The following is a 22,914-nucleotide window of genomic DNA, read 5'->3' as shown; positions in this document are numbered from 1 at the left end:
TACATTTCAAAGAGGTGGTGGGCAGGGGGAGAAGGAAGAGGCATGTATTGTCAAAAAGAAGACAAAACTAAGGAAAAAGAAAAGAAATGGAGGACAAAGGACAGCAAAAATTTGGAAAAGAGGAGGACAGAGCAGACTGAAGATTGATTAATAAAATACAAACGAAGATTGTTATTTTGTTTGTTAATGGGAGAGAGAGAATATAACAGAGGGGAGAAGACATATGGGGTTGTCGGTGATCTAATATGCACATAAAACACTTCCTGGTATGTGTAAAGAGAAAATTGAGCCTTGAAGACACTGAACTAATAGCAGAAATTAGGGAGAAAAAGTAAAGAGAAAATTACATGTCCTTTATCCAATTAAATTTGATTCAAGAATAGGTATAACCTGTTGTAAACCATTTGAAACTACATTTTTATGCCTTCTCTCTTGCCTTTGTCAAAAGCATAACATAGAGAATGAATGCTCTTTGACTTAGTGTATGCCATCGTTAAAAGCGTCAGATGCAAATTCTTAATAAGAATATGAGGAAGCTCCTGCAGCAATAGAGTAAAAATACCTGAGCCCTGGTTGTCCGTGTTTTTCTGATTTATGCAGGTTAGTTGGAACCAACTGCAAATGTCTCATCTCCTTTTGGACCAAGAATCAGTAGGGGGGAAAAGCCAGGGATTATTACATGACTACCCTCTGGGGAAATGTTTTTATCAAGATTCCAGATAATGCAATTACTTCTGTAAACCAAAATCTTGAAGTCTTTGTGGCAATGCTGGAGTTTTAAATTTGAAGTACTACTCATGCTACATTCACCCACTTATGGGGTTAATCCACTTGCCTATGTTTTATATTCTTTTAAAAAGAAATAGAATATTTTGCATTAACTGCTTGCATTTAAAAGCATATAAAAGTAATAGAATACAATAAATAACTGTAATCAAATATCAAAGTATGTTTCATTTCACAGCTTTCAAGTATCCAACAGATGGGTGTTATTCCACCTTTGACAAACATTTGAAGGGGCTATTTCAGTTATTCTTTGACTGGTATTTTTATAACTACCCAAAGCTAATTTTAACTTATTTTGTGTTAGATTTCTGATGTGTCATAAAGTTTCTTCAGGTAGTGAGGAAATGTGACTTTTTTTGTGGAGTATATCATTGCATCAAAACTTGGCATCCACCTAGGCTAAGAAAACTGTCGGTTCCCTAGGGAAATGCTTCTAGAAGGTAACTGGTTTTTAGGTAGTATACCCACTAATTAAGTGTTTTCGTTTAGCTTGGCCTGAGGCAAAACGTTTCATGATATTTTAGGAGATCCTGGTAATCTAATTAATCTTATGAAAATAATACTAAAATTCGTTCTTTATTTCCCTATCCATAAAGTATATGGTGTTCCCTCCCTTCCATAGCTCCATCCCGGCACTCTTAGTGGCAACTGTCAACTGCATCGTTAAGGGGGACAAAGACTGGCTTGTTGCCATTCCAAGGGGTGGTGGGAGCTGGTGCCCTGTTCCACCAGAGGCAGAGCAGGTGGGGTAGTCTTCCTTGTGGAAAAACTCCCCCAAGACCTGAGGACTTTTTGTGAAGAAGAGGTGAATTCAGTTGACACCAGCAAGCTTTTGCTTCTTGTCACAGCGGCTACGGCCGTGATTCAGTCGTTGTCTTCAAAACCTGTCAAGGCAAGACCAAGGAATGGTCCAGGGGCTCCATATGGAAGGGTCTCAACAGCCTTTGGGTTCCTGGGGAGGAGGAATCAGTAACTGAACTCTAGCGTAGAAGACGGACTTCCTAATCTCCTGCCCAGGGAGGGAAGGTGCTGGCAGCTATAGCAGACTGTTGCTAATCTAAATACCTTGGGTCAACATCATTGTCCAGATGGTTGAAAGTTGGTGTTATTGTGGGGTGCTCCCATGTGTAATATATATTCTGCAGACATTCCAGAGGTTTTTTCCTCTGAAAGTGGAAATGCTGCCACAGCTGTAACAAAAGCTATTCAGATCTGCACAAGCAAAGCACTGTATGCTTCCTACCTTGCAGATGTATACTATTTTTATGTATCTCTTGTTTTTATTTAATTCCTATTAAGTGTTTGTGTTGATGAGTAATTAGAACTGGGACTGAAATGCCATCCTTTTGAATATGCCATTATTTTGTTTAGGTTTTTTTTCCTCCTAAAATCCATTCATATTTCAAGGTACTGGAAGGCAAAATATTTTGATGTCCATCTTTGCAGAATATATCCCTGAATTAATAAGGAAGTAATAATTTTAGTTAGGGCTCTATTTAAAAAAAAAAAAAAAAGTGAAGGCAGTGCAGTGAGCTTAGTTTTCCATTTTTATCTATCATAGATGTAAATAATTCAAACATATAAGCATGGGAAGAAGTTGACAGTTTAAAACTGTGACTGCATGAGTCTATAGGATAATGTTAAAATTTTCTGTGTGCTTCAGTTTGACTTTCTTTAGAAAAAGCTTGGTTTTGCTGTAAACCAACTAAAAGTTAGTATTGTTTTCCACTGAGCAGCCATGCTAAACTAGAATGTTCATGTATTTCATGAGTATGCGTATGTAATTAAGCAGCCACTAATTTCGTTCTCTTTGGGAAATACTTCTGCAGATCAGCACTCCATATATGAAGAGTTAAGATCGTATCATCTGTTGTTTAAGGTAAGGATAAGGACAGACATTATTATTGTTTTATAATAGATTCTTAATCCTTTGTTCTGTGAAGTGTTGACGTTTTCATTGGACTTAAAATATGTTGCATGTTTACAGAAAGCCTGAAATCTCAATATGTGGCCCTATCAATTTTAATTATTTGAATCATTAGAACATCTAATTTTTTGCTTAAGGGTACACAAATGTACCATTGAATCTGTTTTTTAAGGTTTTTTCCAGTTTAATGTCTGAATCCAAATTCATAAAGAGTTGGAAAAATGAGATGTCTGAGCTATAGGATTCACAGGGATTTTATATGAAGCCTATTTAATCAGGATAACACTGTTATTAATATTCATAAAGTCAGCTGGAACACAAATGACAGACTATGGAGCCTAAAATTTTTTACTTGTGAATTTATTAAAAGCAGCTTAAAAAATTAATGGAATTTAAGTAAAGTTGACAAAAATGAAAATCTTATGTTAGCAGAAAAAATCTTTATTAGAACTTTCTCTAAGACCATCTTGCATTGATATCTTTGACAGATTTCATTGGTACTTAAAGAAGAAAGATGCATGAATGGTCATTTAAAAGGATTTAAACACATTGGCACATTAATTTTTACATGAATAATAAGTAGTTTCCAAAAGCAATTAACTTACAGTGTACAAGATTTGAATAGAAAAATAGGACTTTGACATCAAAGGGCAAAGCAAATGTGCTGTACATTTTAAACTTTTAATAATACGACTTCTTAAAATATTTTATTTCATTTCCACAATGGGTGAGGTAACAGTGAAGGTGTTTGTGTACAGCCTGGGTTTGTTTTGAAATACGCTGAGATCTGGAACAAAGAAATGTTTTGATGCCAAGGTGCTATTGGTAAAGAACAATTTCAGGCTCTTACAGTGATCGGGTGCTTCTGAATCGAGCTTTCTTACAGTCAATTTCTATGTGTGGAAAATAGTCATATACACTGTGGTCAATATGATTTTATTTTTTTTTTTTCTTCCCTCAAGCTGCTATGTGCAGCACTGGGAAGCATTTGTTATTTTTGTAGAGGTTAAAATAGGTAGATCTGGGATTTCTTTCATTAGTAGGAAGATCCTGGTTAATTCACATTCATATTTGTAGGTAGTTTTCTATTTAAATATTTAGTGTGAATTTTGTGTGGCTATTGCTATTATATTCAACAGATAAGGACAATTACTTTCTTTTAGCTTTCTATGCATGATGTTCAAGTAGTCGTCTTAACACTATTGCAGGTTGAATAAATAGGTAGTGAATCAGGAAACTAGTATTTAAAATTAACTCTAGATTTTGGGTTACAGTTTCATTTTGCATTTCACTTTTCTCTCAGTTCACCAGTATATTTTAATCTCCAGCTTTAATTTCTTTTTATTATTAGACAAATTGATTATTAACAGATTGACTTAAAATGAAAGTAAAGAAAAGCTTTAAAATAATTGTATTTAATTCTTCTATGATTCCTCCTGGGAAAATCTTCATGGCTAACTTCTGATTGTTGTTGATGTGGCAAAGTTTAACACTGTCTGAATAATGATGGTTCAATAAGTTTTGGTTCTCAAAATACCTTATGTCTGAAGTACCCGCTCTAAAGGTACATCTTCAATGATGTGTAAGTGCTGTGCATAAGTTAGATACCTATTGCAGCATTTGTGTTCAGAACAACCGATTTACATACTTGGTATATGGAATATTTTGTTGTTCTATGTACTAACATTTTTATTTCTAATTTTTATTAGACATTAACATTTTTATTTTCTAATACTAGGGAAAGTATACTGCAAACCCTAGAGAGCCCAAAAGATCTTTCCATTTGACTTCGATAGGTTGCCTTAATCTGATATCAACAATATTTTTATTTTCTGTATGTGTAAACCAGAAAATTCCTATTAATTAGCAGAACGTATTTCACCTCTGAAGACAAAGTCTGTAAAATGAGCCTCTTGACTCCTGTCTCTAATTATTCCCGTGCCATAGTCTGTTATTTCCAGGAGAGGGCAGCATTTTCCTACATCAGGTACACGAAGGCACATGCCCTGCTTAGACTGTCAATGTTTCTTGTAATTACTCCCAGTATATTTGTTGCTTGCTTATGAATTAACTTGCATTTATGGAACTAAATCATTCCAATCATTTAATTACACCTGAGGAGCTGAACTATAATTGCTTGCTTCCAACTAGGATCTGATATGGCTTGAGCAGTATTAATTTGGTGTTTACTTTTCTGAGTGCTAAAAGCATTAAAATGATTGTGCAATGGGATTACATTTTACTAATTGCTGGCATTCATTAGCTGGGTAAATGGCGAGGAAGAATGACTGTATATTGTGGAGGGATAAAATTATGGTTTTAAATAGTATATTACTAGGCACATTAAGGCCCTAAGACATGTTTTAAAATACTCCAGAGGTTATTAAATACCGTATTTTCTTCATGTCTTGCTATATGAATATCTTATTAAAATACTGCAATTATTATGAACCTTTTTGTGCAATATGTAGGGAAATGGCTTCATTGACAGAAACCTATTTCTTGATATTAATAACCTTCTATATTTTCAGCTAATCCAAAAGTAAATGAGGAACTTAGGAAAAGATTGCCAACTCCAAATCAACACAGTTACACAGAATTGAAAAAGAAGCGTACAGCTTCATTTGAGGGGCTCTTGTAAGGAACTCAGTGTTCTGCAATATGAGGTGAAGTTGTTATTTTTTGTTAAGACCTAAGCGCATCAAATCATACGCTTTTTTTTCCTCATGCATATCTATAGTTAACAACAAATATGAGCTAAATATGTATTTTTTGAATGCTTAATGTAAATGTTAGTGTTGAATCTTAAGTGTTTCCACAATTATTTTACTTTTTTATAATCTCAAAGATAAAAATTAAAACATCTGCCTTTTTGGTGTTTTATAGGAAAAAAATTTCTTCTGCTGCCTTATTAGTTAGAACATATGTCGTGGTATAATATGCTTGAATTTTAAAATGTGTACTTATTTTTTTTTTAACTCTTATATTTATCAGGACAATGACAACTCTCTGGGTATTTTCATGATCCAGCCACTGCCTTTTTGAGGCATATGTTGTATCTTTTTAATAAATGTAGGAAAAAATATAGCAAACATACAAAATAAGCACAACTACGTAGTTAAAGATGAAAAATTGTCCTTTCTACAATGTATTTTAAAAGAGGTGCTTCAGTAAATAATAAAATTTGTGGTAAGCTTACTATATTAGCAAGATTAGTAATTTATTTAGATTTCCTTGAGATATAGAATGTAGTTGAATTTTTAACATATAAGAGACCATATATTTTAACACTCAAAATGTTACCTGATAAGCATAACATTTTACTGTAGGGTCTTATTTTTGAGTAGTAAGGGTTGTTTCTTGAAGATCTTTGATTATATGAAATACCGCAACTGTGTAATTAACTATATAGTCTGAAGCAATATGTATGCAAATATGAGGGTGGATTATTTAGCCATTTAGAAAAAACCTGCAAATTCAGAGTTGGAGTGATCATGGGCCATTTTACCTGTATTTTATCCAGAAAATTAAAGCAGGAAAAAGAATGTTGTAAAGAGAAGCGCATACCACCATCTGTAATAATTACCAAAGTGAGCAGTCGCATTGCCTCTAGCGGGACCACTCAGTGTGATTGGGGCTGTGCTCACTAGCATGTACTTCCAAGACCAGACTCTAGAACAAGAAGAAAACCTAATAAATTTTTCAATGAAGGCATTACAGACAACAGAAAGCCAAACCAAACCATGATAAAAATTAGATGTGTGAAGAAAAAATATTTTACTGAGAACTATAATTTAGCACTGACTGTTAAAGTACACAGACTTTATTCTCCTGTTATAAATATTTTTAAATCATTTGTCTTGTAAATTTTCTGTCAAACGAAGCAAAGTATAGGTGTGTTATAATACATTGTTTCAAGTTTATTTATCTAGAGTTTGCTTTATTTTAGCTCTGAAATCATCAAGCAAAAACTGGACTCAGTGCCAGATCAAACAAGTTCAGAAGAACAAATGGAGAACTGTTCAAAAGGTAAGGACTTTTAAGATATTAATAAGGAACCTCAGGTGTTGTACCAGTGCTAGGCAGTGACTGGAATGTATTTGTTCTTGCCAATATATGACTGACTTTGGAAGAAAAGGAAAAAAACCACACAACCACATACTACCTCTTAAAAGTATTTGGGGTAACAGGAGACCAGCTGCAGGAATGTAAATCATCAGCTTTATTTTTATTTTCTGCGTTATTTAAAATGTTTTTGTATAACTTTGAGAAGTCATTTAAATTCTTACTCTGTACATGGCAATTTACTCTCCAAGCTTTTTTTCTTAATGAGTTAACAACTAATCTGAAGTCTGTCTTAAAGTAACTTTCTTGGCTATTCATGCTTGGCAAGAGTATAATTAAGCCATTTACCAATAGTAACAAGTTTTTCATTATTATCCCAACCAAATATACACAGTAAGGTAGGCTTGGAGGTAGAGGGGGCCTTGATTAAATTCATGGAGTTTTCATCTGCATCAGGATGGAAGGATCTTTCTGTATTTGGATGACCGAAGTTTTCCTCTTAGATACATTCTTCTATGTTTCATGGCAGAACCTTCAAACAAACAAACAAAAACCCAGCACTGCTTTTGAGAGCACATTTTGACATTATGTGACTGACTTTACAGAAGACAATTGTCATAAATTAGCTTGTGACTAGATAATAATGTGTAGATTGAAGAAAGGGAAAGACACAGGAAGCAGACATTCAGTACATCATAAAAGGGTAGATTTTTGCCAATGGCTATGCATAGGTTAAAAAAAAAAATTAATAGGTGTGTCAACATCAAAGATGCCTCCTATATCAGAGCCTGATAGCATCTTGTGTATTTTTTTTAAAAATTTTATACTATGTATACTTTCTCAAAATATAATAAATGTCAAGTTTCTCATGAAGAGTCTGTTAAGAAGAAAGAAGAAATACACCGTCTTGGAGATGATGTATTTCTTACATATGTAAAAGAATTTCTATCTATATTATTGTGCAAAATATACTACTTGTAGACCTCTTTAAATTCATGGAATTTTGAGCTATTACTGAGTGAAGTTAAAAATGGTTTTGAATCATATACTCTGAAAAGAAATAGTCGTGGTGGAGTAACTTAGTGGAGAACTATATTCTGACAATTTAAACTTCAAATGTGTAATGGCTTAATCAGATTTAGTATTTTTAGACCTTTAGGGGTCAGCATACCCTAAGAATGGTTCAAAAGGTTAACTTTTCCAAAGTAGGCAAGTGAATACCATAAACTGATTCTCTGTGAAATATTTTCTGTCTAATTGCATGAAAAGGCATTCTGCTGCTGCTTACAGATACTTTAAAAACTGGGTAATTATTGAGTTTCATGCATATTATTTTTCTGATGCATCAAGTTAATGTTTTATGCTGTTTAGAAAGCTATTTTGTCCAAGCTAACACTTACATATTTGTGTATCCAATAGGAGTTGTTATATAGACAAAAGTAAAATTGATACACTTTTTTTAGATCAGTCATTAGTAAGTAACATAATTATTAATGCTTTTACTCCTAGGGAAGCTAAAAAAAGAGATTATGGATAAATCTTGTGTCATCATATTGGTTTGGATGAGGATTTTTTTTTTCTTAGAATTTTATTTGGGTATTAACAATTAAATTACTTTTTCTTATCATAAAGATAATAGATAAATTACAGCAACATGATGTTCAATGTGTACCCTTGGTAGACATTCTGGCGCATTTTCTCATTGAACCACTAAATCAAAGCAACTTTTAATCTTCTGTTTAAATGTCTATATTGAAGTGTGTACCATTTTGTGTCCTGCTTGCTTTGTCATCTGTGGTATTGTCCTTGGTTGTGGCTTGGAAGTTTAAAAGCAGTTTTTAGAATAACCTATAACAATTTATTAAAACAATATTTTTCGTAACATACTGAAATGTTGGCAATTAAATTATTTGTCAGAAACAATGATGGTAAAGTACATCTGAGATTAAATTCAGCTGACTAGATGAAAATTCAGTCAAGCTATGAGAATTTTGAAAAAACAGCAAAAAATGTTAGGTGCAGAGAGGTGGTAGGTTTATGGCGGTTATGTGGGATAATATGTAACCTGTTAATAGATGTTATAAAATAAAATACTTGAAAGAAAGGTAGTGTTTAAGAAGAGTGTATCTGAAGTGTTTGGTAGTTGAGATTTTCTTTTTAACTTTCCGTGTAGTTTGGAATATAATATGCCTGTCTTGATTGAAGACATTTGTGTGTGTCTGTTCTGGTATATTAGGAGGAGTTAAAGAACAGTCTATGTGCAAGCTTATTATTTTGGGTTTGTATCTAATTTAAATGTACTGTTTGTCTCTACAGCATCTAGTTTTTAATAGGAGGATAGTGACACTTTTATTTCTTTCTAAGAATACTTGAGAGAATGTATCAGGAACATTGGCAGCAAGCCAGTGAAATCTGTATAATTTCCAAATGAAGAATATTCAGGATCCAGTCTAGAAAGCCTACGGTGGTAGTCCACTGTAAAAAGAAACTTATATTGGCAAATAAGTATGTTGCAGTGGCGAGGCTGGAGGGGGGAAGCACACTGCACCTGGGTGGAGTTGTTACTTTAGCAGGGTTTACATGCATGACGAAAACTGCGCAAACATTAATACTGTGAAAACGCAAGACGGAACCTGAAATTGGGTGCTTTTCATACTTACATATACACTTAGGACTTGCTATGTCAATTTTCCAAAAGAGTTAGCAGGCTAGGAAAGTGGTGAGTGTGCAAATACTGAAGTTAAATTTGTGTCTCATTTAACTCCTATCATGTACTGTGTTTGAATGGGTGCAGCTCTGCTTGTTCTGCATTACATAGTCTTTCACTATTTTAATGGTTTTGCTTGTGTCATATTTCTGAGCATCTATGATTTTTAAGGACAGGGAAGAAATTAAGTGAAGTCTTAGAATATCAAGTACTTTTTTGTCTGTTTTGACAACAAAATTATAATTTTGCTGACTCTAAAATGAAAAGCACTGTATAATCTGCAATTTCCTAAAACAAGGTAATTATTTTTAATGGCAAAGTGTTTTGCTTCCTTAAAAGGTGGTTATTATATTTTTCAAGCATAGAAATAAATATATGTACATTGCTAAACCACTACTTAAAGCACATACTGAAATGTAAGTCAATGAACCAATTTCACCTCTAAGCATTTGATGTCAACTCTTAGTTATGATCCATATAGACACTTTCACTGTAAGTTGTTATCCTTCAAAAGAATGTTTGTGCGGCTTGTAAAAATACTTTAAAATTGCGTGTCTGGAAACTAGTTCAGAGGAGACTCTAGCTTTAAAGAGATGTGATAATGCAGATTGGAACAGAACGGCAGAATCAGCTTGTACAGGGAAATTTGAAAAGTAAGTGTTTTATCTGGTGGTGAGCTGTTGTTTTCCAATCTTGCTCCCTTCAGGAAAAAATAGAAGGGAAAGACAGATATGCAAACCTAATGAACAAGTTATGTATATACAGCTGCTCAGACACATGTGCATGTGATAAGCTTACGCATAGACAATTGTCTTAATTGCATTGTGTGTTTGTGCATGCATTGGTCTTGCATGAATGCATGGTGCTTACTGTTAAGAGTCTGGCAATAGCTTTCCTTGTATTGTTATGGTCATAACATGTATATGCCAGTGTATTGCTTAGAAAAATAGGTTTTAGTTCTTTTGCTGTGTAGCGAATAATGTTCAGGAAATAAAACCTCTCTAGAAATATTTTTTCATTTATTTACTCCCATTCATAAATTCCATTGTCAGCCATCCCTTTTGCATTTATGGTAATTGAGGCAATGTACAGTCATATGCGCAGGTTAAATAAAATGAATCATCTTTTTTTTTGCTAACTTCCTAGAAATGAAAATCCTGTTCCTCACCATGTATTTGTAGATGATCTGAGTAGTAGTAGTAAGTTTTTCTAGTTGCCTAATGATTTTAATATACTTTTTAATGGGTTTGGTTTTGTAATAGTAATTACAAGGACTTTTTGTCTGGAATTACTATTGTGTGACTAAGCACACTTAGACACACACAAACATGCAAGGTTAAAGAAAGGTTTGAGAGTAATGTGGTGGTGTGAAGATTTTTCATCTGATGCTCTAGTTGAGTTAAAAGCAACTAATGAAAAAAGTGCTGCTTCCCCTTTCTCCAGAATACACCCATTACACTGCAAACTCTCTGTAAAGAAACTCTCTTTTTCCAAGGCAGTAGTAGAGGCAGAATAAACTATACTTGTCATATTGAAGTCTGTTTCTTCTTTTACGTGCCTCAACAGGAGATACTGTGAGCCTGTTCTTCCTCTTCCTCCCTCTTTTAGCAATAAGGAATGCTGTTTACCCGGGAAAGAAAGACCTGGATATTGCATGGGTGTGTATGCAGAAGAATCTACGAGATATGCAGAGAGGCAGAGTCCTCTTCACACACGTGGGTCAATTGATTAGTGTCTTCCATGTGCGCTGTGCTTTCAGCATCGAACTCTGTGTGCTAGCTGTCAGAGAGCTCCTTGCAAAGTGGGAAGAGTAGTTGCAGGTTTCTCTGCACAGTATAGGAGGCAGAAGGGAAGTTGAGAAGATGATCTTGCATGAGTCAAACATAGGAAAAGTGGCCAGTAACTGTTGAGCAACACTAAGAATGGAAGATGAAGAAAACATCTTGCATGGAAAAAGGGGGAATAGTGTGCCATGACTTAGAAGATAAAAAGGATCTAATGATAACTGAAAAATCATCAAATACTGTTTGGTGTTTCCTGTAAATATAATCACACTTTCATGTGTATAAATTCTCATGTCTCCTTTTTCCATCCCATTTCTTTCCTTGTACATTTTGAATGGTTAAATACAGTGCATTTCTGGCCAGGCTGCATGCAGAAAGGCTCCTCATCAGAAGCACAATTAAGTATCCAGTATCTGCCAGACTCATTGGAGTGTTGTGAATATGATTGTGTTAGGCCCTTTGTAGTACGCTGAAAATGTGTAGTGCCTTATCTGCACCGCGTATTGCAAGCACTAAAGATGGGGAGAATGCATACCTTGAAGTATTGCACTTTGAATCACTTAAGCCTTTAAAGTATGAGTGCAGCTAACTTCAGAATGTCTTGAAATGTCTTGCTTCAGGGAGAGCAGCACTTATTACCACAGTAATTTTTATGTAGTGCTTCGGAAGGAGTTTTAGAAGACCTGGCACAAGTGCAAGAGGAATTTGGTTATTTTCTTCTTTAGAAACCTGCGTTGCTTCTGTTTTAATAACAACTAGAATGAAGCTTAAGTTCAGAGCAAAGACATAAAAAAAAAAAAAAGTATTAAGGTTCTCCAGGGAATGCTTTGGAGACTCTTATCTGAGAGTTCACCTGCATCTTTAGTAGACCATTTACTCAGAGTAAAGAGTGGGTGGGCAAGGTGTCTTACTGGCACTTTCTGCAGAGTGACCTTACTTTTGTGTTGGACACTTAAAATCACAATATTTTTCTTCACTTCTAAAGCTATAGTTTTCTGGGATTTTGTTTAGAACTCTAATTCAGCAAAGCCTTGGTTGTTTGTTTGCGGCAGGGGAGGTTGAGTACATTTGGATAAGAGAATTTTCACTATAATTAATGGGCATCAGGAAACATGACCCTGCCTAGATAAAAGGGAGTTCTGGATCATTAAGATTTAGATAATGGAAGGGGTTATGTGTGAAAAGCAATTGTCTGGTATGACAATAGCAAAAGAAAAATGGGATGGGAGGGTTTACTTTGGTTTTGGCTGGGTTAGAAAACATAAACACAGCATGCTTAGTAAAACTCTAGCAGACACTATGTTTGGAAATTATGTAATAACTCCATATAGGCTGTAATGATATCCTGAAACCCTGTATTTAAACTAACCTGAATTACAATGAGAGATAAACAGAATATTTACCCATCCCTTATGAGCTGCTGCTGATATGTAAATTTATTCTTCTACTTTGCACAAATATACTTTTGAGCTACTGCTTAAACACTTCAAGGTCCTTAGCCAAACAGTTTTAATGATGCCTCCAATATTATGAAAGTGTGACATTTGATGAATGCCTTGTATAGTTGTGATATCAGGGAAAGTGTAAACAAAAAATGCACATCAAGTCATCGTGCAACACCTAGATAATTTATAATTTTACTGTTTATATCCATCTTGACATTTTTTATCTGCCAAAGGCAGGTTTCATTTGGAATCTTAATCTGAGATTTATTTGGTGGATCTGGAAATCATAGCTAGAGTTCCCACAGGAAATGGTCCATCTACCAACAGATTAAATGGCAGTCCTGCAGTTGTTAAGGGAGCTCTGCATTTAACACACATGCATACTCATTCAGTCAGCACTGTGGAGAAAAATTAAAGTAGTAACCCAGGTTTAGGAACAATGTAGCTAAAAAGTCCCATATTTGCTGAATGACAAAGGGTTATATAGCAGCATTTCATTTTATTATTCGTGCTTGAATTTCTTGTTTGCTTTGTTGAGTCTGCTGACGAATACTAATAAATGCCTGCAACAATCCAGACGAGAGATGCCTGGCAACAAAGCTATGCGGTGGACCTCCCTGATCTTCTCCAGTTCACAACCTGACCTTTTGAAAAATTGGCTGGGCTAAGCTGCAGAATTTGGGTGTAATGGTTATTGTTAACTCCAGCTTTAGGATTTATTAATTTGTGTGATCAAGACTTACCTATACTTCAAAGTTTCAAAAGACCAAACACAATCATCCATCCATTAGAACTAACATTGTGTTTCAGTGAATCCCACTTAGTATCTGCCTAGAGATTCTGCTATTTTGATGCATTCGGAATATAAAAATGCTTTTTCAAGTGTGAGACCAATCCAATGAAAATCTGGTGTCTTCTCAGAGACTAATATTTTAAAATAACAATATGTTAATGAATTGCAAACGGAGAGTAGAATGCCAAAGGAAATGTCTGATATTTACACATTAATAAATGCATCACGATTAACTGCAGTGAATACCAAAATAATGATTGGCTGTGTATTTTGAAGACTTAGAAGCTTTTTTCTTTTTTAAATATTCACCAGTTTGTACACAATTGCTGTTTAGATGCAAAATAGGAGGGCAAAAGACTTGGTGAGAGAGATAAGCAAGGGAAACATCATTACTAAAATAATCAAAATCCTTGGAGAATTGTAAAAAAAAAAAAAAGCCTTTGCCAGAATAACTCCAACTGTTCTTAATCTCCTTCTCAATTTATTTCTTTATGAAGGGTGTTGCCAGGGTTCCACACAAGTACAGGTGAATAAAGAAGCATTCAAAGTAACACAGATGTCCCCCTGCTTAAATTGCTAACACAGAATGAATTGACTATTCTCTGTAGATTCCTTTAAGGAATAAAAAAATGAACCATTAAACTTCTGAGTTCTGTCTGTATTTTAGTAGACAAAATATTTTCAAGCTTTTTTTTTTTTTTTTTAGTTTGTGTATGTGTCATATAAAGCAAATTAAGACATTAGTGCAAAATATAACTTAGGTTATTCTTACTTCATTTGCAGAGAACTTTCTCAATAAAGTTCCAATAAGAATACGTTGTTCTCTTTGATCATGATTTTGGACAACATAAATGCTTAGCTGTAGCCAGAGATTGAGCATTTGAATTTTATTGTTCTGTTAACCTGACTGACTTCTAAAATAGTTTTAATTGTTTGGAAGTTTTCTGTATTAGAAAGAAAGTCGATGAAAAAAAAATTTTTAAAAAAATAGTTCTTTCAATTCTTCTGCCTACTATTGAAATTACAGGAAGTTTGTATATACTGTACACTGCACATCTGTCTTCTAATGTAGAAATACTGAAGTCTGTTATGTGAATGAAAATTATCATCATAAAGATAATTCCCAATCTACTTATTTGAAATTTTTCTTAATTTTTTGATTGTGTAAATGTTACTTTATCATTTGTAAGTAAAAATGGTATTTTTTTTGTCTTGAAGTCCAATTGAAATGAGTTGCTAAAGCCTCTCTTGTGTCAGAGAGAAGAATTTGAGGTATCTGAGGAGGAGACAGGAGCAGGAAGGGCCGCCAATGAGGTAGCACAGGCTCCAAGGGTACAGCATGGATACAGTGCCTTGGACTTTTGCAGTTTTACTTCCGCCATGGCTTGCTCAGTGACCTCAATCCAGTTACTTCATTACTGTGTGCCTCAATTTTGGTGGCTTTAAAATGACTATCGCAGTGCTTATCCATCCCTTATAAAATATCTGTGAGAGTTTCCAGAAAACCTTGGTTTTCAGGCTTATTTCAGTGAACCTCTGTCAATTTTTTGTTAAAATAAGAGCAGATATCCTATCTCAATGTAAAATTTGGGACCTTTTTAAAAGTCTTACTTAACTCAGTCAACTTAGCTTAGTCAATTTTAAGTTGATAGCCCTCATTCTTCTGGGTTGACCCATGGTGCTCTCAGCGGGGCCCACAGTTAGGTATCGTTGGGGCACTGAGCATACAATATATCTTTGTGGTGATTTTCTCTTCGTTACTGCTAAGGGCTTGGCTGGGTATATGCAGCATTTTGGCTGGGCATAGAGCGCTGAGAAACAAAAGGAATTAGCTTTGTATTACAAAGCTACTCTGAGCTCAGTCTTCACTTGTTATTGGGTTCCTGTGACTGCCGTTCTGCAATGCTACGGGAGGGATTTAGTGAGATCTTAGAATCCTACTGAATAAGCATCTTAAAGTTTGCCCAGCTCTCTTTAAACGTTAGAAAAAGTGTGTCATGAAGGTACAACCATTTGCTGTTAGTTGCAGGTTATTGGTTCTCAGTATACTACACTGCACTGAAGGGACCTAAATAATTGCTAACGTAAGTAAATCTATAGTAAGTCCAAGGATAAGTAAAGCTGCACTTTTTCTTGTTTGTTTGTTTGTTTGTTTTGGAGAAAATGTGTATTGACTTTGTACTTTTTCCACTGAGCTTTAGTAATTGTTTTCCAGAAACAGGAATTACTTTCTGCTTGAAAATTAAGTATAACATCTTTTCTTGGGATTAACTCTGAAAATTTGTTTGCAGATTATGGGAAAAATAAAATAGTGAGGAAAAAGTCAAAAAGAATAAATACCCTTTGAGATATGCATGTAAATCATGTATGTTGCATCTGTGTCAACTCAAATACGAATGAAAATGGGAATAACAAGCATTCTGAAAATGCATAAAACCAAAACCAACTCTTTTCTTTCCACTTATGCCAGGCAACAGGATCAGATTTCTTCTACTAGCCTCATTTTATTTCTTTGCATATTTATGCCTATAAAATCCTTTAATTTTGGTTTCCCATTCATTTTCAGGATTTATGCCTTTTAATCATTCAGTAAGGGATGAACTGTTGAGCAATCTGAGTCTTTCCCAGTCATTCTATTTGGTAGAATTTCCAGTAGTTATACAGCCGAGTGAATGAATGTTTGTCTTTGACAAAAAGGCTGACTCATCATTTTCAGCTCATGAAGGAATATTCAGCCATAGTACTAATTTCATTTGCATAGCTTGAAAAGTTAGTGGCTACCAGGTTCAAGTTTTCCATTAGACTTAAACATTTAATTTCTATTTATTTATTTTATATGTATCTAAGAATTCAAGTCCAGTGACATTACATCTTACAAACTTAAGATGATTTCGTATTCCATTTTTCACATGAAGGTATTAGAAATTGTTTTTTATTAATGCAGCACCTGTCTTGTGCTAACAGCTTGTTAGAACACTTGCAGGTGTGCGTGCATTGTCATACATGTATGCCCAAAAATTATCTTTTCAGAAATATTGGTAATATTATTAATGTACAAAATATCTAGATAATTTTGAAAGTCAATAATAAAGAATAGCAATTAGTCTAGTGAAAATAAAAAGAAGGTGAAGTTTTCAAATACTGCTCTTATACACTTCATGGTTGTTGCAGTGAGCTGAGGTAGATGTGTGGTTTGCAGGTAAGAGCAAGAGCAGGTATTTTTAAACTGTAGTAAATGTGTCCTTTTATTCCACTGGTATAGGGGTGGGGTGGCTCTTTGCTTTGATGGTTTTGTTGGATAGCAAATACTCCCTCTTGGTGTTTGAAATTCAAGGTTTTGGTATTGTACAAACACCAAAAAACCCCAACCGAAACAAACCCAAAAAACCCCAAACAAACCACACAGAAATTGGAGCTGCATTGTTATTTAGACTGAGGAGAAACTATACATGATTGACAGTAAATTAGAGTTTGTCAGTCACTGAAATTTTTGGGCTGTTTAGTAGTTGACGTTGCGGTTAGTTCTGAAATGTAGCACAATGTTTCGCTCTACTTTTTTTTTTTTTCAGATCTGTTTAATCTGACGGTGTCATGTAGGAAGAGTAGGCTACTGAGTCTGCAGTCAGCTTTGCTTGTGCTCCCAGAGTGCGTATGGCTCAGTCTCTTCCTGGTTTTGCTCTTTCTCCTGTTCTGCCTTCCTGTCATCCCTCTCAGGATTCTTTCATCCAGTCTTTTTCAGGCAGATGAGGACACGCTTTCTCTGTGCTACAGACCAGCTTAAAACAAGTACTAGAAAGCTATAGGTAACAAGCAGTAAGTACTATTACACTTGAAGCTGGTTTGGAGCACCAACAAGGGCTTCCAATGTCCCTACAGTGATCTGCAGGCAGATCTGTAGCCAGCGGTGTGTTTTGCAGTGCTGTGTGCGTGTTCCATTGTGTTTTGTTTGTTTTCCTTTATTGTTATTCCTCAGAGATCCCCCGCAAACCTCTGAGCTGATCAGCGTGGTTTGGCGTGTGGGGTGCTGAAAGGCTGCAAGTGGGGGAAAGGAGGTGCCCGTCCAGCCTCTGCTGGATGACAGGGCTGATGATTATGCTGAGTGGTGCACCAGGGAAGGAAGCTGCTGCCTTCTTAGCCTTCCAGGTGAATCTGCACCTTTTGTGCAATTACATCTTCAGCACTTCTTTCCATGTTACCAGTGTCAGTACAGGATTCCCTAATGCTGTGCTTTCCCTGATCTTGGTGCCAGTCCCCCACTTCTAAGAAGAACCTATAAGAAATAGTGGCTGCCTGCAAAATGTGTTAGGTCCAATGTTTTTACCTGACTTTTTAACCACTCTCAGCTTAACAACATTGAATTCTGTTCTGCCTTTACTATTTCAAGCCGTGATAGCATTATTTTCCCCTTATGTCCCTCACAATCAATTCCCAGCTTTAATTCTAGTGTCTTTATATTCCTTTTTTCTAACATTTGCCTTCTTTCCCTCAATGTGAACCCACTATTCATTCAAGATAAATACATACAGAAGATCAGATGTTCAGCTTCTCCCTGTAGTGAAATATTAGTCTGGGCTACTGAACTTGTTCTATTTTGTATGGAAAATAAGTTGTTTAGTATAGTCATGAACCAGAATCAATGGTGGTCATAACCACTTAATGAAAACTGCCTGCAGGTGTTTTTTCCAAAGCTTGCAAGCTGTTTTACCCTTTCTCTGATGTTCCTTGTGCAGCCTGATTATTGCAAATGCTACTTACTCCCCAGTGTGTCTCTGCAGCATTGGTAATTAGTGCACAATGCAATTTGCAGGAGGCACGAGGAAAAGCACTGAAGTGTTTTCATTGATATTGCTACTGAGTTTAATAGCAAGACAAGAAGCTACCACGTACCAAGGCCTAAAATACTTGGGGTGGGGGCCATGGACTACATGGAGAATGAAGTGGTTTAAAAATAAAATCTCACTACACCCATTGATCTGACGGTGTTCAAAATGTCTTCCCCAAAGCATTCTACTGACAGATTTAGCATGTTGACCAAAAAAATGCATTACAGCTTTCTTAAACAAGTAAAAACCTCTAACCTTAATGCCCTTGGGCAGAGTGCTTCCAATCCTGAGTGGAGAAGGCTGCCATCATCTTCTCTCTTTACAAAGCCAGTAGGGAAAAAACACAGATCCTCTGTGTTTCGCTTGATGTTTCCAGGAATGCCACTTACAGGCTTGCTGTGATGCTGCTTAGTCTTACCTATGTGCTTGAGGGAGTTGAATCTGGATGAAAAGGTGTGCTGCAAATATAAGTTGCTTAAAGAAGGAGCATTAGCATTAATAAATGCCAACGCAGGTCTAGTTCCATTCTAAATTCTTTCTTATTTCCAGCTGCTGTAACGTACAGTTGAAGGCGTAAAAATACATATCTTGACATGGCCTAAGGATTTAGCCTGAAGTACAGCTGCTAACACAGATGTTTACCTCATCATGCAGACATGTTTACTTCATTCTGGTTTTGAAAAAAAAAAAAAAAAATCTGCTGATTCAACCAGTCTTCTAGAGAGCTTTGCTGCTTGTTGGAACCTCAGGATGTTACAGAGAGGCTGCTGAGGCTCATCTGGCTCTGTTACCCCCTGCTGCTGTTCCATGTACGCACCAGTGATACTGTTGGGGTGACCTGGGAAGTATTATGTGTGACTATATGGCTCTGGGAGTGATGGGCGTGGGGACCCAGATGGTGTTATCCTTGATCCTGTCAGTAAGATGGAAGGGCATGGAGGAGAATTGGGTGAAGTAAATGAGACCTTCTTCAGACAACTGGAAGAAGCCTCATGTTCACAGGTCCTGGTCCTCATGGGGGACTGCAACAATGCTGATAATCTGCTGAAAGGATAACAACAAGGTACAAGTGATCTAGGAGATTTCTGGAGTCCATTGATAATGACTTCCTGACACAAATGATTGAGGTGCCAACAAGGAGAGTTGTTCTGCTGGACCTGATCCTTACAAGTAAGGAAGAACTGGTTGTGGATGTTCAAAGTTAGGGGCAACCTTGGCTGCAGTTACCACAAGGTGGTGGAGTTCAGGATCCTGCAAACAGGAAGCAGGACAAAAAGCAGGATCTCAGCTGTGGACTTCAGTGAATAGACTTTGGCGTTCTCAGAGGCTTGGAAGAATCCCTTGGGATACAGTACTGGAGAGAAGAGGGATCCAAGAAAGCTGGTTTGATACTTAAGGATCACCTCATCCAAGCTCAAAAATAGTCTATCTTGACAAGCAAGAAATCAAGCATGGATCAAGCAAGATGTTGTTTTCCTTGACTTTGGTAAGGCTTTGGATTCTGTGTCCCATAACATCCTAATAGAGAAGCAAAGTACGGGTTAAATAAGTAAACAGCGAGGTCGACTGAAAACTGATGGAATGTCAGCACCCAGAGGGTGGTGAACAGTTGCACAATGTCCAGTAGGAGGCAAGTCACTAGTGGCATACTCCTAGAGTCAAAAATGGATCCAGTTCAGTGGCTTCGTTAGTGATCTAGATGATGGAACAGGATATACCCTCAGCAAGTTTGTTGATGATACAAAACTGTGAGGAGTGGCTGATACACCAGTGGGTAATGCTGCTATTCAGAGAGACCTCAATAGACTGGAGAATTGGGCAGAGAGGAACCTCATGAAGTTCAGCAAGGGGAAGTGTGAAGCCCTGCACCTGGGCAGGAATAATCCCATGTAACTGTACATGCTGGGCACCAACTGATTAGAAAGCAGCCCTGCAGAACAGGACTGGGGTCCTAGTGGACAGCAAGTTGAGAATAAGCAGTAATGCGCCCTCGTGGCAAGGATGGCCAACAGCATCCTGAGCTGCATTAGGAAGAGCATTGCCAGCAGATGGAGGGAGGTGATCCATTCTCTCTGCTCAGCACTGGTGAGGTCACATCCAGAGTGTCAAGTCCAGTTTTGAGCTCCCTAGTACAAGAAAGAGATGGACTTACTGGAGTGAGTCCAGCAAAGAGCCACAAAGGGTATGGAGCATCCTGTGCATGAGGAGAGGCTGAAACTGAGCCTCAAGAATGGAAGGCTGAATACAAGGACACAATTTTTTGCAATGAGGGTGATAAAACGCTGGCACAGGCTGCCCAGACAGGTTGCCAAGTCTCTGCTTGTGGAGCTATTCCAAACCCATCTGGACGTGGTCCTGGGCAACCTGCTCTAGGTGACCCTGCTTGAGGCTGGACTAGATGATTTCCAGTTGTCCCTTCCAACTGCAGCGATTCTGTGAGCTCTTTTTCAAGTTTTGGCACTAAAAGCAGCAAATTTGAAAAACAGGAACTGTGAAAAGAAGAAAAGCTTATTCAGTTGATTACTCTCATGCTAACGGGATAGAATTACTTTTTTGATTTGTCCCAGTGTAACTATGGTAGCTAATGTCATCTAACCTTCGTAGCATTCTGGAGTGAGAAGGGTTGTTTTTTTTTCTCCAGCTCTTTCCTATAGCATGGGCCAAAGGAGAGTGCAGTAATGTTAAACAAGCAACAAAGTTTCATGGCAATACAGTCACTGGTTATTGCAACAGATATGTTGTGCTTGAATTCTTCCACAGAATGCAACACACTTCACCTCAGGCGCTTCAAATATATATGGCTCATAGAAAATGTCAATGCCCTAGAGAAGAAGGGGAGGAAAAGTTGTTATGGCAAGTGAAGCATTGCACTTCTCCTTCAGTGTGCAAGAGCATAATTTGCAAAAATATATATATATGTACACATACAGATCACTGCATTTGAAATGGAAGAAGTGGACAGGATGATGTTTGATAGGCAGTTCATTCTTTATATTATGAAATCAAATGGGAAACACATCTTAGCCAAGTGTATGCCTTCCTATAAAAAGCTTTGCAAGTATTGAAATTTATACTAGGTTAGTTTTTGGTTAGTACTAACTGGAGAGGATTCAGAATTTTGCCCTTGTATGTTGCCACTCCTAAGTTGGGGCAAGTTCTCAGAGTATACATGGTGAATTGTTTAACGCCTCTGTTTCTTTAGAGATCCTCACTACTTACTGTAAGGAGGAGCAAGAAATTGAATCCAATTTTAAAATGTAGCAGCACTTAAAAGGAAATCTCTGCTCAAAAACTGCAGGGTTTTGAGTCGGTGAGTAACAGCATACATTTACTCAAAGAGTGCAAGTGGTTGTGGGCTGTGTTCAATTTCTGCATTAGCTGTGAAATGATCTGAGGAACACACTTCAATCGCAGTACTGAAAGCAGTGTTAAGTTATACTTGTTAACGAATATTTTATCAAGTTATGATCCCCACATGCTTATTACTGCTCAGATATGCTGTTGATTGGTGTTCCTCTAGTACAAAAATCAGTGGTTACAGTTTAGGGAAATGGTGAGAGTGGATTCAAGTGGATTTGTGCTGAAGTAGATAAGGAAAATACAGATGAGCAAGTGGGTGCAATAACTTTTTCCTCAATGTAGTAACACATATCTTTGTATGGGAACTTGTTAAACTGACTCCAGCCAATCCACAAGTCATCTTTCTGTGCCCTTGGGATGTTTCCTGGGCCATTGGCTCTGTCTTTCCCTCTTCAAAGAAAGGGGAATGTATTGCAACAGATTTTAGAAAGCCTTCAGTATTTTTGCCTTGCAGTCTGTGCTTTTGTGTCTTGCATGCAGCATGACACCTTGATACTGATTGATGTGTATTTTCAGGCTTTTTGTGGATGATTGCAACTGTATAGAGAGCTTCTTATTATTTTTGAGGAGGAAGTAATAAGTTGGATCAAAGAATGTATACTGTATAATTTATCCAAAATGTTCAGAAACACTAACTTTATTAAATGAGCAAAAGCTTGTGTTTGTTCTCTACTAATTTAAATGAAAGAATGAAGAATATATGCACTTCTTTCCATTTGCAGCTTTTTTAGGCTTCTTCCTCCTCATTTTTTAATATAGTTCTATAATTAAAACTTACTTGTTCTTACTTTATGAAAGAACATTCATGGTATGTAGATCTTTCTTTCCTTTAAATACCTTGATATCAGAAATATGTCCTAAAAATATCTAGTAGCCAAGCTTAAGAGAACTATCACACTCAACATTTTAATCAGATAATTTTTCCCTTTGGCACAATTTGTGCTTTGCATTCTTCAAGTTCTTTAGTTGTATGAGCCTGTACCTTATGCTCTCCAGAAGTGAATAATGGGGCCTTAAATTTGTTGTTGCTAATTACAGCTTGCTGATACTCCTTTTGTAGCCAAAATGGATTTGAAAAAGATCTCGATATAAGTAAGAATCTAGTTCACAACCTGCAAATTTACCTGTTGTGGTTTAACCCAGCTGGCAGCTAAAACAACCATGCAGTCGTTTGCTCACTCCCCCACTCCCAATGGGATGGGAGGGAGGATCAAAAATAAATAA

The 22,914-nt window shown here is 36.4% G+C and overlaps 1 protein-coding gene across 1 annotated transcript in view; it reads left to right on the top strand.

The window, feature by feature from the left end:
* MIPOL1 (mirror-image polydactyly 1) overlaps positions 1-22,914 on the top strand; it is a 200,622-nt gene that overhangs the window by 29,807 nt on the left and 147,901 nt on the right. Inside the window, 3 exon segments of the mRNA XM_075753955.1 lie at positions 2,616-2,665; positions 5,245-5,379; positions 6,663-6,742. Coding sequence (XP_075610070.1) covers positions 5,375-5,379; positions 6,663-6,742 — 85 coding nt within the window. The 5' untranslated portion in view covers positions 2,616-2,665; positions 5,245-5,374.

The sequence above is a fragment of the Balearica regulorum genome, chromosome 5 (assembly GCF_011004875.1).
Source record: "Balearica regulorum gibbericeps isolate bBalReg1 chromosome 5, bBalReg1.pri, whole genome shotgun sequence".
NCBI classification, from domain to species: Eukaryota; Metazoa; Chordata; class Aves; order Gruiformes; family Gruidae; genus Balearica; species Balearica regulorum.
The sequence above is the reverse complement of the archived record's forward strand: the minus strand, read 5'-3'. Positions and strand labels throughout refer to the sequence as shown.